General features: G+C 41.9%; 1 protein-coding gene across 4 annotated transcripts in view; it reads right to left on the reverse strand.

Annotated features, from left to right (window-relative positions):
- FAM169A (family with sequence similarity 169 member A) overlaps nucleotides 1-16750 on the reverse strand; it is a 47897-nt gene that overhangs the window by 4720 nt on the left and 26427 nt on the right. For all 4 annotated transcript variants that reach the window (XM_060235823.1, XM_060235824.1, XM_060235821.1 and 1 more), the window contains exons 2-12: nucleotides 14265-14402; nucleotides 13635-13734; nucleotides 12104-12189; nucleotides 10026-10197; nucleotides 6323-6502; nucleotides 5338-5466; nucleotides 5110-5225; nucleotides 3486-3540; nucleotides 2531-2663; nucleotides 1390-1546; nucleotides 522-737 (exon numbers count right to left, since the gene is read on the reverse strand). In XM_060235823.1, coding sequence (XP_060091806.1) covers nucleotides 522-737; nucleotides 1390-1546; nucleotides 2531-2663; nucleotides 3486-3540; nucleotides 5110-5225; nucleotides 5338-5466; nucleotides 6323-6502; nucleotides 10026-10197; nucleotides 12104-12189; nucleotides 13635-13734; nucleotides 14265-14399 — 1479 coding nt within the window. In that variant the 5' untranslated portion in view covers nucleotides 14400-14402. The remainder of the gene's footprint in view (nucleotides 1-521; nucleotides 738-1389; nucleotides 1547-2530; nucleotides 2664-3485; nucleotides 3541-5109; nucleotides 5226-5337; nucleotides 5467-6322; nucleotides 6503-10025; nucleotides 10198-12103; nucleotides 12190-13634; nucleotides 13735-14264; nucleotides 14403-16750) is intronic.

The raw sequence follows: 16750 nt of genomic DNA on the forward strand, positions 1-16750 counted from the left end.
CCTCAGCCAATGGAGAAAATAGAGGCTTTGCTTTGTAGATCCTGTTCTAGGATTATGTGAACCACTTGACCAAGTGTGGCAAGACAAGCTGTGATACAGAGAGAGTTAAAAGAAAGCAGACTTGCTCGTGGATCTGATAGAACATTCTGGGGGCCTGATCCAGCCCCTGGGCCACATGTTTGACACCCCTGATCTAAACAGTGGTCACCACTATACTAGGCAATGCAAAGGTATCACTGAAAGAAATATTTGTCATTCCTATGTTCTCCTCCCAAAAATTCTCCAAATATTTTATAGACGAAATTAGAGGGAGAGGGGGAGAATTGATGGCAGGAATATTGTCCACCTATGTATCATTATATTGTGCAAACAAATGCAACTAAGGATTTTGGTTTAGTGTACATAAGGTTCTTTTCCTGCACAGTAACAGGAGACAGCGCTTTCCGCCCTCTTTCCAGTGCTATTCATAAGGAAATAAGTCAACAGAACAGATAAGCAATTTCTTCTAAAATCTCCCTCACCTTATCTGACATATTGTCATCACTGCCTTCAGGAGATTTCTCTGAAGAGTCAAGAATTAACGGGACTAATAAAGTTAAAGTTGTTTCTTCTGAACTATCCGACTGCAGCTTTGCTTCTCCATCCATAGCTTCACTTGCTGTTTCCCCTTCAGTCACCAATGAAACCTTGATAGCATGTTCCATTAGCTCTCCATTGAGTGGCTCAACATCTGATTCCTACAATGACATTTATTCATCACAGCCACTGCTACTTTAATTTGCTAACAACGTTTTATTCACAGCAGTGACAAGGCACAAATCTAGTTCAGACAAACATTTTTCTACTTAATATAAGACAGTAGTAAACCTCAGCTTTGTGTATACCCTTGGCCCTGTGTGGAAACCTGGACTAATCTTTTCCAAAACCAAGAATTACACTTCCTCATACAGGGCAGAACAATTACAGACTTTGGCCCTTTTCACCAATAGTTTAATCTAGACAAAGGATTAAGTCCAAGCTCCTTCAAACTCTCCAACCAGCCCTTTGTACATTCCCCAAAATGACTGTTATGGATTAAGGGAGCCTCCAAAATATACCCTGCAGCATTGGGGAGGGGGGCGTTTAGATGAAACTTAACCTTGAACAAACTTTTTTTTCCTTTCTCAAAAAGATTATGTAATTTTTTTCAGTCTCACTCCCCCCAACCCCTCCTGCAGTTCTCAGTAACTCATGGCACATTATTCAGGAAGGTTCTCCCAACCATAAGTAGAAACTGTTGGGGGAAACACTAGGAGAATGTTGAAAGAAGAGAAAGATGGAAAAATCTGCTTCTATTGACACTTTCTATTTGCAGGAATCTGGATCCAATTTAGAGTCTTTAAAATGTACCTCTTTATCATCTTGTTTCTCAGACAACTGCTGCACTTCTTGTACTGGTTGCTTTCTATTTTCAGTTAACTCCCCCAGTTCATGTTCAGCTATATTTTCTTCTGTCTCTTCTATCAACTCTTCTGAACTTTCAGACACTCGAGCAGCAGGTTCCAGTCTGTGCACAAGTAACAAAGGATGATGTACATCAAGGATGATGTAATACTAAAATGCACACTCTTGGTGTACTACAAAAGCATAAGAACTGGAGAACTAGCCTTATATATAGACATGCTCCATCTCATTTTCTGTGCATTTAAAAATAAAGACAAGTCTTCCACTTGGAATATTTTTGCTAGTATTTAACCAACACCTCGCCTCCTATGCCCCAACGCAACAACTTCATTCATCTGAAAAGGGTCTTGCCTGTGTGTCCCCTGCAAATGGGCAAAATCAACAATTATCCATATATTTGCATTCTCTGTAGTGGCCCCATCCTATTGAATGGACAGCCAGAGGAGGTCAGGAAGGCTCCCACATTTTTGGCTTTCTGCAAACTACTTAAAACAGGACTGTTCGGAAGGGTGTTTTTAAAAAGGAAATAGGCATTCATTATTACAGAATGATTCCGTAACGGAACTAATATGCATTGTCTGTTGCTGTTATGTTTTTATGCTACCTTCACTGAGTTAGTTTTATTTATGCAACACGTCATGCTGAATACTTGTGCCTTGCTTCAGATTTCTACATTCCAATTTCTACAATCCTAGTCCTATTACACTGTTTATTAGAGGTCTCCACATCCTATTGATTGTACTGACGTGTTACATAATCTTCCTGGAGTCACAGTGAGAAAGGCAGGTTATAAATAACAAACAGAATATTTAATTTTGGCACAAAGCAAATATATGCACATTTCTCCATTAATCAGTTATTTGGCTCTTTTCACCAACAAATGAAAGAAATTATATGCTGAGTGTTTAAAATTATATTGCAATTTAAAGCCAACTTCCACAGGGTGGCGGGCTTATTTTCTGGATGTCATGCACAATTATGCAAACTCAACAAACTTCCTTTGTATAAACAATTCTTAAAACCACTGAGCAGCATAAGACCAATTCTAGGACATCTGATATAATGAAAATATTCACCTACATCATACCTGTTTTCTGATGCTTCAGAAATGTTTCCATCTTCACCATCAGCATCATCAGATACCTGGATCCTTTTCCCTATCTTGGGACGTTTCAGATGATTGCTTCGTGATCGAGTAAAAAGCGGCGTAACATTAACTTCTAAGAGGCAGTGTGGAGAGAAGCACAGACATTTTATATGCAAATAAATCAGAGAGCCAGGGGTGGGGGGAGAATGTCTAGGCACATAATTGCCCTAAAATTTAAAAGGTTTTTCCCCAGCTTTTCTAAATCACACTATTTTGTGCTAATTTGGCATACACCATGGTTTCTTCTTTGATGACATCAACATACACTTCAAAATGCTTTTTATAGATATCTGAAGCTGCCACATTCTCTGAAAGAAATGCACCAGGAACAGCTACATAATTGGTAGGATGTCAGTTACATATATAACCACCTCCTTCTCTTCCAATGGTTTAGCTTTATTGGCCATAGCCTTAAGCCCTCACCTATGATAACCGAGATCCAGGTACACAATTCCCAGTTCATGTGCTGAACAGGGACACCAGACAATTTTGCTTGGCATGCAGGAGTTGTTGTCTGCCCAAGCAACCAAAGCAAACACTTGAGGAACTGGCAGCATCATACAGAAACTTTTCTATTCTGCTTTTTGGCTGGTGGCATACAAATTAAAGGTGTTGCATTTGCTTTCAGCTCTCAGGTCAAAAAAGGTTGCCTATCCCTGACCCAGACAGCCTGTGTTCTTCAGCTTAGGGAATGAGATGATTTTAACTGCAGGGGCTATACTAAGTTTATTCTAATTTGCATCCTTAAAAAAAAACTTTCTAGAGTGCCATTCTTTCCCCCAATCTTTGGCTACTGTGAAAACTCTGATTTAACCTCTGTGCAGAACCTATAATTATTTAAACAAAAACAGACTGAGAAAGATTTAACAGAAGAGATGTGAGGTGGAGTTTTTACCTTCAGAAGTGCCTTCACATACATCTATGCCATCCTTGCTTTTACGAGAGTCCATCTGTACAAGAGAAAAACATTGAAGTATGGAACACAGACTAAATAATTGAGGTTGGAATTTTAGAGTTCTAGCACTACTATGTACTATGTCGTGTTTTTCCTCATCTATACTACAATGTGTGGTCTCCATCTGTGGATACCTAAATTCACGGATCAGGGCCATGTCAACGCTGAACAGATTTTCCTGCAAAGTCTGAAGAAAAAACTTAAAAGATAAGATATATAGGAGGAGTTTAAATTCCTCCCAAAATACAATTCAATCTCTGCACATGTGCAGAGAACACACATAGGGGGCCACTCTAGTGCAGCAGCAGCAGATGCTGGCAGGCCAGAAGCAGATGCCAGCAGCCTGTGGGTCCAGCCACAGTAGTGGCAGACACTGGCAGCAGAGCTCTGTTGGGGGGGGGGTGGCTTGGAGCCTCACAAGATTCAGTAATGGGGGGGTGGATATGGGATCCTTCCAGCAAGTCTTGTGAGTCGCTCACTTGTACACAATTATTTTCCATTCTTTTAATTATATATTATGTCAGGATACCGAAGATGATGTTAAATACATTTCATTTACTGAACAGAAGTAATCTCTTCCTTTCAGTTTAAAACATATGTAAAAAGAGTACATCCTATGTTGTTTCCTCTCATCAAGAGGAAGTTAAATAATCAGTCAACATCAGTTAAACAACATCAGTTAAAATCATCAGGACTGTGGCATTTCCCCATTACCACTGCATGCCACAAAGGAGGAAGGCCCAGAGCTCCCACACTAAGAATAAATCCATGCTGCCTGCTTCCTTTATTCCTGGGCAATGTGAAGTTTTCTACTCAGGTTTCCACCCCCAATATGATAACCAAAGCAGGAGACTAAGCCTGCCTCACTGTAGCCCAGGCCTTAACAAAGGAATGCTTGCTTTCCTAAAAAGAATAAGCTAAGTGGTTCTGAATAAAACTTTGCCCCCCAAAGTACGTTTTTGGGTGGTGCTGCTTCTAAACCAGCTGTTTCCAACGTCTTGCCAGTGGGCATCATGGCACTCGCCACGGGTACCTCTCATGGTACTAACCAAGAGTTTTTAAAGCTGGGCAGGGTCAGAGGTACGAATTTTGCCCAGGAAGGCTCCTGATTGGCCAATGGAGATTAAATTGGCTGTGCATATTTTTTAAAATGTTGTTTTGGCAGCAGCTGCCACCACATTATAAGAATCTTCATTGTATGACTGAGGGTGATCTGTAGCAGCCATTTCATCTTATGGCAGCTAATTCTGTAGCTGTGCCCACCACACTGTCAGAATTCCAAAGTTGCCCTCAAGGTTCAAAAAGGTTGGGGACCCCTGTTCTAAACAGCCCCCACACTTTCCATGTCCTTTGCAAGTTCAATTCTTAAAACTCATTTGTGTAATTAGTACAGAACAAAATTATTTTAAGAAATATAAGGGGGTGAGGAGGAGGAAAAGTGTCAAGCAAAATCTTAATGTATTCCTTATTTTTCTGTTTCTGAGAATAAAAATTCCTACAAGTTATAAAAACAACTGAACAGAGAATCATGTGAAACCTCTGAAAAGTCATATTGTATACCTACACTTAGTTGTGTATCATTGGCATCAGATGCTTGCACACTTGGGGTGCTGTGATCCACAGGAGACTGCAAAAAACTCTCCTCGGCCTGAGAACTGCCACTTTCCTTCTGCAAGACTCCTGCTCCAAGAAAAATTTAACAAAAAAAATGCAGACAGCCGCTGACATGTCTTTTACTGCAGCTACATAAATTAAATAGTATTGATCCAAGTCATGCCCACAACCATCTTACCTATGTACTGGAGACTTTCTCTCTCCAATATACTAGTGACAAGTGTTCTCTGATGCCAGCGGCCCACTCCTTCAACTTCCCAAAGAAGATCATGATCTCCCGGATACTTTTCAAAGTACTTCTGACAAGCTGGGGAAAACAGAATAGGTTTGGACTTCTACAAGATGCTTTCCCACCCCCAAATTCATGACATTTTTTACTGAAAAGGCTACCTTCTTTTGTAATTAAATGGTAGTTGCAATTACATCATTAATATGATAATTACCCTTTTCAGTAAAGTATCCAAAAGATTACTCTATATGTAAGCAATCACAACTAGTTTTGTAAGAGGCCTTGGCAGCATTCTCTATTATACGAACATTTATTCACATAACATGAACACACACATCCTTCACTAATTTTGCCCAGGTGAATAGTTGCAAGACAAATGTCTTTTGTAGCATGCCATCAAAAACAATGATGAAGTATTAAAAGTTTTTAACACTGGTTAGTGTTATATCATCCATGCTATGTCCTAGGCCAAGGACTCTAGTGCTGGATAATGAAATATGCCCTGAAATGCCCCCGGAAATTCTGTTCCTAGGTAAAAAGTGCATTGATGACAACAAAGGCAGGGAACTTGTATTTATTTCATTCATCTAAGATTCTTCCCTGTAGCAACAAGGATATTATATTCTCTGCCTTTTTTTGTTAACTACATATGTTAGACAGTACAAGAGTCTAGAAAACTATACGTTGAAATTCTTACAAAGAAAACTGAACATTTGTTCTACCTTTACTTGTACAAAAGCATGTGCAGGAATGCTTAATACCTACAGAAATAATCCTCTAGAAAAGTTCTCTCTCTCTCTCTCTCTCTCTCAGCTTGGCTTCGCGAACGAAGATTTAAGAAGGGTGCAATAGTCCACCATTTCAATAAAAAAGATAAGTTGTAAAATGTACACGTAATTGGCTCTTACACCCTAAATCTAGTTGAAGGGCTTACCAGCATGCATAAAAGAAGTCATTGGGAACCGCAGGCCAAGTGCATCTTCCGTAAAGGAATCCACAAAATCTTCCATTATGAACAGACCAAAATCTTTCCCTTTGTGCTTCTTCCTCACAAACACTGTGTCCAGAACTGGAAGCTGGTAGCTCTGGGTAAGGAATGAAGTACACACGCTCCCTGCAATCATTAAGAACGGCCTTGATTAACATTCCTAGACAGAATAATTCCCTTAGTATAGCAAAACCTTCGTTATCTGGCACTTGATTACCCAGAATGCTCAGCTAGTATCATCCAGAGGGCAAGCTCCTCCTCATCAGCCACCAGAACTCAGCATATGCCCCACTCCTACTTCTCCAGCCCGCCAGCTTGAAGCCCACTTCAGGTGTCTCTCTCCCCTTCTGCCTGCCTTCAGCTGTTGGGAGTCAGTCTTCCATACAGTTTGCCAGCAACCAGCCTCCTGTGTAGACTGGCTCCTTGGCTTGGGAGGACAGGTTCTGCCCAGTGTGGGAGCTGCTGCCATATTGTTTCCAATGAGGTGGGGTTTGGTTGCTGAGGAATCCTCTGGGTAGGACAAATTTATTTATTTTATTATTTTTATTTCATTTGATTTATATCCCGCCCTACCCCACCGAAGCGGGCTCAGGACGGCTCTAAAGCAATAAGCCTCTATTTTCAGCACATCAGATTATTGTATTTATTTATTTAATTTATACCCCACCCTCCCCACCAAAGGCAGGCTCAGGGCAGCTCACAAACCAAGGGTTGACACAAACACATTAGTGTGACCAATACAACAAACAATAAAAACATAAAACAATTTAAAACATTTGCAGGTGCTACTATCATAATTTCAGGCAGCAATTTAAATTCTGGTGGTTAGCTATACTCAAGAGGTCTCAGGATCGCCACAGCATAGTGAAGTAGGCCATCAGTGGTGTTCTTATGGGCCAGTCCCATTGCTGCAGATGTTACCATTCGTGTAAATGCCTGGCAGAAGAGTGCCGTTTTGCAGGCCCTGCAGAACTGTAAGCTCTCGCAGGGCCCTAATCTCCTCCGGCAACTCATTCCACCAGCTAGGGGCAGCAACGGAAAAGGCCCTGACTCTCGATTTGAGCTTCGCTTCTCTGATGCTGGGAACTGTCAACAGGTTTTGAGACCCAGACCGAAGTGCTCGCTGGGGCATGTGCAGGGAAAGGCGGTCCCTAAGGTATGCAGGATCCTGACTATATAGGGCTTTAAAGGTAATGACCAGCACCTTGAAGCAAATCCGGTACCCTATCGGTAGCCAGTGCAGCACTTTCAGCATAGGCTGGATGTGTTCCCGTAAAGGAACTCCCATTAACAGCCTGGCTGCAGCATTCTTCACTAGTTGAAGTCGCCGGATTTGGGACAAGGGCAGCCCCATGTAGAAAGCATTACAGTAATCCAGTCTCCAGGTGACCGTCACATGGATCACTGTTGCCAAGTCATCGCGTTCGAGAAAGGGGACCAACTGCTTTGCCATCCGCAGATGGCGGGGAGGGCGGGATATAAATAAAATTTATTATTATTATTATTCTCCCACCCTCCAACATGATTATCTGGACAACTCTATATGTTTTTGGTATTCACTTTTCTTCCTAAATCATCTGTAGCCAGGTTCAACATTGTTCTCTGCTTAACCCAAATAATCTCTTTCCGTTATTTTCCGAATTCTGTATCCAACTGCATTTAAAACAAAGCTGTTCACTCTATCTTAACCAAAGGATTCATTTCAATTATTAGAATGTCCAGGCTCATCCTTACCCGGGCTGGGGGATGAGGGTGGCAATGTCTGGACTGCCCTCCTTCACTTCCCAAGAAGAGATGGCCCCAGGGAGCCCAGACTTACGTGAAGTTTGGGTTCCTCCTGCCAGGTCCCACACCAGTGGCAACAGTACCCAACCCCAGAAGCCAGTGACGATGATGCCAAGAGCCCAGCAGGAGTTCACCCTGCTCAGTCCTGACTTCCACAGCCCCAGTTCACGAGCCCCAACACCACTGAGAAATTGGCCTGAGGCTGAGCAGAAAGCCATAGAATCAGGTGACCACTGCCAACCACCCAACCCACAGGATGAGCCCAGGGATAGGGACAGCTGGGCAGACTGGAAAACAGCAATGCTGCCAGGGAAGGATGGGCCTGTGACTCTTCCCCCTCCCCCCATGCTACCACTATAGCACAGAGACAGCCAGAGGTGGTGGGGCCAGGGGGGGAGGAAGGGAAGGAGGGAGGGAGGAAGGGAAGAGAAGGTCCAATCAGTTAAAGTGAAGCCACAGACCTTGAAGGACAGGGTCAGCAGCCCATTTCTTTCTAAAGGGCAGGGGTGTGAGGCTGGGCTGGGGAAGGATAAAAGGGAAGCCACATACAGAGGCCAGGGAGGAGAACTGTGACTGGGAGGGAAGGCTCCAACAGGAAGGAGGTGGACAGATTTGAGATCTGCTCCTCCCATTTCTGAGGCCTCCAGAGGCACCTGACTTTCACCCCAGCCACAGCAAAGGGCAGCGCAACTCTAGGGACTGTTTAAACATTAAGAAACACACACTCTTTTGTGAAGTGATTCCAGGGATTACTCAGGATGATGGTGTGTGATGGGCAAAAGGGCATCATTCACTAGAGGAATCAGGAGTATTTTTCAACCTACTAGACACTCCAGGCATATCGCCCCTGCCTCACCACAGGCCACTCCTCCTGCTAGGGCAGCCAACATTTCTGCTGAGCAGGTAAGTTCTCCGGACACACAGGAATCACCTGTTAGCAAGGCAGCTGCAACTGTCAAACACTGCACTCTGCCAATTGTCTTCTGCACCCTTGCATCAGCGTGAAAAGTTCTGCCTAGCAGCTCCTCCCAAACTCATTTAAATGTTTACAGCAATATACTAGCAGAAAAATAATATTTAGCATATTAATGCTTAATATTTTTACATTCCTACTTCCAAGAACCAACTGTTCTTACATAAATCCTCTAGTTTATAAGTGACCAAGCTTTGACAGCACTGTCGGAGATGGAAAACTTAGGGTGCAATTTAAGAGTCGCAGATTTGACATAATTTGTCCAGATCCACCATAAAGTTTTAGCCCCGCTGTTTCCAGTTTTCATGATAAGGCAACTATTAAATTTACCTGGGAATTTTATAAGAGTTGCTTCCCTATTTATAAATAAGCATAATTTACCCCTCAAGTGAAAAAAGATTCCTGGAAACTATTCACAGACTTGGAAGTTCTGAAATACATACTATGTTCACAAGGTCAAAAATACGGGGTGGTGGAGGGGCAAAAGGAGAGAGAGCGAGCCATCTGCTTATTGTTTCTTTTCCCCCACCCCCACCCCCAAACCTAAGTTTGACCAGACTAAAGGCCCATCTGGCTGAATATCAAGTTTCCAACTGTTGTCAAGGCTGTATAACATGCTTGACAACCAATTTCCCTAGAAATTAAGCCACAGTCCCAAGAAAGCAGCTATTACAATTCCATTATGTTTCTGAAGAGATAGAATATGTACTGCTTTGTGGAGCAAAACTTCAGGAGTATTTAAATAAATCCTTGAAGACCATTTCCATTTTTTAAACTATATATAAGGGTTTCTGTTGTCTGTTTACAACAGAAAAAAAAGACTACATCAACCCAGAATGGTTCCTTCTCGTTTACATTAAATGTCTTTTGTAATTTTAAAGAAAGCCTTACCTGTAGGTTTAACAGAATAAAACCCAATTGCTTCTCCTTTCTTCCACAGAATCTTGGCATAATCATGGCTACCATGACAGAGGAATGGGAACTCATTTTTCTCAATTTCTTGTTTGCGATATATTATTCTATTTAGTACATAAAGAACCACTCTCTCCCCAATGGTCTTCACCTATTTAACACACAGAGAAAAATATGACTGAAACAGTTATTAATAGAATATTTCATTTCAAAAAATGACCTAATATTTAAGAAGTTGCTAAAATGCATAATCCTACTCCCAAAGCAACGGGGACAGCAAAATACAGACAGTACCTTCTAAAAATGTATACTATGGAAACAGCGTTTTATGAAAACATGATTGGGCATATCTGTATTATGAAGTTGAAGTGGTTTAAGTTATTGCAACTTATCATGAGGAACCATGAGAATAAAGTAAGAGTCACTCAAACTACAGCTCCTAGGCAGAAAGTCAACTTAAATTTGAGTTTTATAGTAAAAATCTCTACCTTTTCATATCATTAGGATTTATTTGCTTAGCATAATAAAACCCAAAAGTCATCACTCATTGGTAGATGGCAGAGGGGGACAAACAAATCTCAATGGATAGATGTTGACCCATCTATCTTATACCAGCTGGGAGATGTATGGAAGGAGTGGAGGCAACTGATACCACCAACTGCAGAATTGGAGTTTGTTTTTAGGGTGTTATATTAGATAGATAGATAGATAGATAGATAGATAGATAGATAGATAGATAGATAGATAGATAGATAGATAGATAGATAGATAGATAGATAGATAGATAGATAGATAGATAGATAGATAGATAGATAGATAGATAGATAGATAGATAGATAGATAGATAGATAGATAGATAGATAGATAGATAGATAGATAGATAATTTTATTTATATCCCGCCCTCCCCGCCGGAGCAGGCTCAGGGCGGCTAACAACATCATTCAATTTCCCTTATACAAAAGACAAGGTTACATTAACATTAAACATTAAAATTCTGATAAGTTTAAAATCACTTAATTAAGTTGATAAAAGTGCTAATGCTAATTGTGCTTTTATAATGGCGGTAATCATTAGCAATTTCTTTCTTCGTCAGCGAAAGCCAGTCGGAAGAGGAAGGTCTTGCAGGCCCTGCGGAATTGTTCAAGGTCCCGCAGGGCCCGCATTTCCTCTGGAAGTTGGTTCCATAGGTTCGGGGCTACAGAGGAGAAGGCCCGGTTACGGGTGCATTGCAGCTTCACCTCTTTCGGTCCGGGGGTGGTCAACAAGTTTTTTCCAGCTGACCTCAGTGCTCTCTGGGGTTCGTATGGGGAGAGACGGTCCCTAAGGTAGACAGGTTTTTAGATTGTATTGTTTTTAGATTGTATATTGTTTTATTATATGAATCTGGTTTTAACCTTGTATTATTGACTGTTGTTACCTGCTCAAAGCCCATCTGGGAAAGGGTGGGCTATATATATACATACACACACACACACACACACACACACATATGTATATGTGTGAATGAATGAATGAATGAATGAATGAATGAATGAATGAATGAATGAATGGCAGTTTTGGCACCACAACCAAAAAACCCCTTGCAGGGTTACCCAAAGCAGAGCCTCTGAAAATGACCGAAGTGGAGGGATAGGATCATATGGCAAACGCGATCCTTCAAGTAAGCTGGCTCAAAGCCATAATAGGACTTTTAAGGTCAATAATAGCAACTTTGAATTGGACCTGAAAAGAAATTGGGAATCAATGTAGATGTAATAAGACTGGAATGATAAGGTACCTATATAATCCACTCAGTCAACATTCTGGCTGTGGCATTCTATACCAACTGTAGCTTCCAGACAGCCTTCAAATCTCAGGATTATCTCAAATTCAAATACAAGGCACTTGCAGAACAGAAATCATGATCAGTTATATAAACATTACATGAAAACACACAATCCCAATTCCATTGCGTACATCCAAGAACAATTTCTCATATACGGTAATTGTGCAGTGTTTTCAGAGTTCCTGCCTGCAATCAGAAAACTCTGTTTATTGTAGCAGCAGTATTATTTACCTGCTGAAGTCCTTCTCTAGAAAGAACAGATGTTCTCACAATATCATCAATAGTCCACCACTGATCTGCAAGGAACAGGGCAACAGCTGAAATGAGAAATGGGAGTCTGATGTTAGTGTACATTTAAATGTTGAGCCTTGCTTATGTCCAAGAAACTTACTTAATTACCTTTTTAAATAATCAAGTCACTTATATACTTGGTTAGACTACAATACTGAATACTTGTTCAATGTGTATATGCATAAACAATATTTTAAGGTGCTTTAAAGCAGCCAGTCAGTCACCATTCCATAATGAAGCACTGCATCTTAAGAAGCTAAAAGTCTGCTCCTCTCAGATTTCTATGGCATTTCCTTTCCAGTGGCATTCATGGGCTTCATGTCTAAAGGGCACAGTTTTCTCCAAAAAAGGGAGAGGGGAGAGGGAGAGAGAGAGACTGGGTAAAGTTTCTTCCTCAACCTCCAAACCAAAAGTACTGAGAGGAAAAACAAGCTCTCTTTTTCTAAAGATGCCTAGCATCTGGGTCTCTCATAGGCTCCTGGGATAAGAGAGTCTACTTCATCACATCTCAAAGAAGGTAAGACCTCACCTGAAGTATTCCATACTTCAGTTTTGGGCACCACATTTTAAGAAGAATATAGACAAGCTGGAACGGGTCCAGAGGAGGGCAATGAAGATGGTGAGGGGTCTGGAGACCAATGAGGAAAAGTTGAAGGAGCTGTGGATGTTTAGCCTGGAGAGGAGGCGGCTGAGAGGTGAAATGATCACCATTAAGTACTTGAAGGGCTGTCATATAGAGGATGGTGTGGAATTGTTTTCTGTGGCCCCAGAAGGTAGGACCAGAACCAATGGGTTGAAATTAAATCAAGAGAGTTTCCGGCTCAACATTAAGAAGAACTTCCTGACCGTTGGAGCAATTCCTCAGTGGAACAGGCTTCCTCGGGAGGTGGTGGACTCTCCTTCCTTGGAGGTTTTTAAACAGAGGCTAGATGGCCATCTAACAGCAATGAAGATCCTGTGAATTTGTGTTTGTGAGTTTCCTGCATTGTGCAGGGGGTTGGACTAGATGACCCTGGAGGTCCCTTCCAACTCTATGATTCTATGAGGTGGGATAAGGGCTGGCCCTCACTGTACTGTAAGCTGTTCCCAACTGGTTGTGGAAAAGTACAGTCCCAGCTTTCCAGAAAAGGCCCTCTAGTGATGAAGACCTCTAGGACAACGTTAGAGTGATTGCTGTGTTACCTACAAATGCTCAGGCAGTCACAACATATGACATTAAGAGGGATGCAATGGCCACATCAATATCTTGCTTCCTGACCTAGATATTACATAACTGATCTAGAAGGAGTTATCCTTCTCCTAGCAGCTGTGTGTCCATTTTTAGAAGTGACAACTTTACTCAACCATGATAGCCAGAGAGACATGACAAAAACCAGGGCGTAATTGCATTAGATCTTCATAGCCAGAATGAGAAACAAACAGGCATAAAGCAGAATAATAAAATTCTGAGATTAAAATTTTAAAATAAGACCTGCAAGTGAATCCTCTGGTGCAAACAAAGCAAGGACTTTGTGTCTCTCCTCTCCACCATAAAGAGGAACAAAGCCTACAGTCGATAAGCAAATTGGAATCTGGGAAGAGGAAGAAAACAAGTTTACCATATTTCAGTTGACTTTTTTGTACATTGCTAGCACAGCAATACAGACTATAGTGGTCTAAAGAAGAGGCAATAAGATCAGCTTTCCAATTCCAGCTTTAAAGGACTCAAGGTTAAAACAGAACAAGTACACATACAGTTTCCTTTGTATCAATTTATGAAGTTAACAAACTCAAATGAAGTAGAAAATTGTGAATTAGTGCCTGGGAACCTGCATAGCTGGGCGCAGAGAAAGAATAAATTTATCCTCTTGTAATCTAGTCTTTCTAGAAATATTCTGTCCTCAAAAATTTGGTCTAGTTAGCAGGCTACCCCATACCCTCTCTAATGGTGGGAGCTAAAAATCTCAAGGTCCACATCAGGAACCAAAAACTGGTTTGTTGTTTTTTTCTATCCTGCAATGCAGAAGTATTAAACTTGGGATAGTGAATATCTCATCTACAATTTATGTACGTTTTTTCACACAGCTGACAAAAGTTAAATCATTTTTATCTGGAGTCTTACTTTGACATTATTGACAAGAGAAAGGAACTCTGGGTTTTCCGGATCCCCACACCTAAGATCAGAAAGGTAGTCTTCTGCAGAACTCTCCAGATCTTCATGACTGTAGTTTTCCAGCAGGTCCACAGGGAATGCCATCCCCTGGAAACAGATCCCACATACAGGGTTATTGCTGTAGGCACACTAAAGCAACCAAATTGATTTTAAAAAGCATCAAAATTGATAGATGAGAAAGGTCCTTAATACTCACTCAGCAGTACAAGTAATGCTTGCACCTAGTGATGCCAGCCTCCAAGTGGGAGCTGGGGATGCCCCAGAATTAAAGCTCATCTCCAGACTACCAAGACCAGTTCCCCTGGAGAAAGAGGATGCTTTGGAGGGTGGACTCTGTAACATTATGCCCCACTGAGGTCCCTGTCCTCCTCAGGCTCCATCCCCAAATCTCCAGGAGTTTCACAAACTGGAGCTGTCAACTTTACACCCCCATCCCCCACTGGTGGTCAGAGGGGACTCGACAACCCTATACATAGTCTATCATACCATGTAGGTCTCTTGTTCTTAAAAACCCCACAGACAGAGCAGTGACAACAAAGCCCTACTTACAAAGGTAGGCCTTGGCTGTTAAGCCTGTTATACTTGCAGCTAGGTCAACTGGGATGCTGCCAAAAGAAGAATAAAATGGAGCTTCCAATCTAGGCAGCAAAGTGTTATCAGTTATATTAAAACCAAGATAGCAGTCTATGAACCAGTAACTGAAATCTTCAATCAAGATAATTTCATACACATTTTTCTTTTGGCACTACTAAAGGACTAGCTGACAGGAAAAAAATGTATGAATTATGCTACTAACTTTGCTGGAACACATATTTAGCATTTATATCTGTATATCTAGGAATAGCTGATTTTGAGTTTCTACAATTTGCACAAGGCTCATAATTAGAGTCAGCAGGCCATGCCTGGCAAGCATGCCCTGAGCCTGCTTCAGCAGGGAGGGTGGGATATAAATCCAATAAAATAAAATAAATAAGCAAGCAGCAATAGCCAGGGGGGCATCAGTGATGCAGCAATGTCACTTCTGGGAAAGACTGGAAGGGACATCGTGTCTGTAGGAAGCACTGGAAACTCTATGCCAAAGTGGTGGAGCAATTCCTAGATAGAACTAGTGTCACATCCAGGTTTTACCCAGAAGTGACATGACACTATCAGCCAAAAGTATTTTGGTTTTTTCCCCACTACTGCTCCATGCAGCGGTGGGAAATGGGAGCTGGGAGAAGAGGATCTCATTTCCCCAGTAGGGGCGTGGCACTCCTGGCTCATGATGCCTGCAGACCTAAACACACATCTGAAAATAAAACTTCATCCAAATAAGGGAAATGTTTGATGTAGCATTCCAAATACATTGTTAATTAATTCAACAATTTTTATTTGGTGCATAGTCTTAACCGGGGCTTTTTCTGTAGAAAAAGCCCAGCAGGAACTCATTTGAATATTAGGCCACACCCCCTGATGTCACCATTGTTTCACGCAAAAAAGCCCAGTAGTAACTATTTGCATATTAGGCCACACTCCTTGACTTCAAGCCAGCCGGAACTGCATTCCTGTGTGTTACTGCTCAAAAAAAAGCCCCGGTCTTAATTATAGATCAAGGGAAGAACACGGAAGATCCCCACATATGATTTTAAGGAAATAAGACAGGACATAAATATTTTAAATGAGGCCTGTTGTGAGAATACATACAATGGGTTCTAGAAAGAGGCTCTGGGGGTGAGTGCTCCAGCCTTGGGCACTCAATGTCAATTTGCTGTGTGGTATCATACCATGATGACAATCATACAGATGTTGAAGCTCAGCATTCCTTTCATCTGCAGTGCTTTGTTGCCACCTTTTCTTGTCATATTCAGCCTTGCTTCAGCTTGTGGTGTAATTTGGGCTTTTTTTCCTGACATGGTTGTGCTACAATATACCACAGAGTATGTGCCTCAGGGAGGTCATTTTCTGCAGAGGAAGTGATCTGACCCCCCTTCCTGAAGCCTCTACCTAGGAAAAGTACAGTCTTTCTCCACAGTGGGGACCAAAACAGGAGAGAAGCAACCTCAGCAGGGTATAATGACACAGGGTCCACTTTGCAAAGCAGCCATTTTCTCCAGGGAACTGTTCTTTGCCATCTGGAGAGCAGTTGTGATTCTGAGTGATCTCCAGCCCTCACCTGGAGATGGGTAACAATGGTTCCCCAGGAGCAAATGGATGGTTCAGAGGGTGGAGTCTATGCCACTGTACCTGTCTTAGATCCCAATCCCTCCCCAAACCCCACCCTCTCCAGGCTCCACCCCTCAAATCTCCAGGAATTTCCTAACCTGGAGTTGGAAATCCTATCTCACTCCTAGCCAACTATCAACCTACCCTTATCTGTCCCTCTGACTTCAGCTTTCCATCTCCTCCCTCCCTTCACCCTCGACCTATGAAAAGTAGTCTTTCTCCGCAGTGAAGAC

The sequence above is a fragment of the Heteronotia binoei genome, chromosome 4 (assembly GCF_032191835.1).
Source record: "Heteronotia binoei isolate CCM8104 ecotype False Entrance Well chromosome 4, APGP_CSIRO_Hbin_v1, whole genome shotgun sequence".
NCBI classification, from domain to species: Eukaryota; Metazoa; Chordata; class Lepidosauria; order Squamata; family Gekkonidae; genus Heteronotia; species Heteronotia binoei.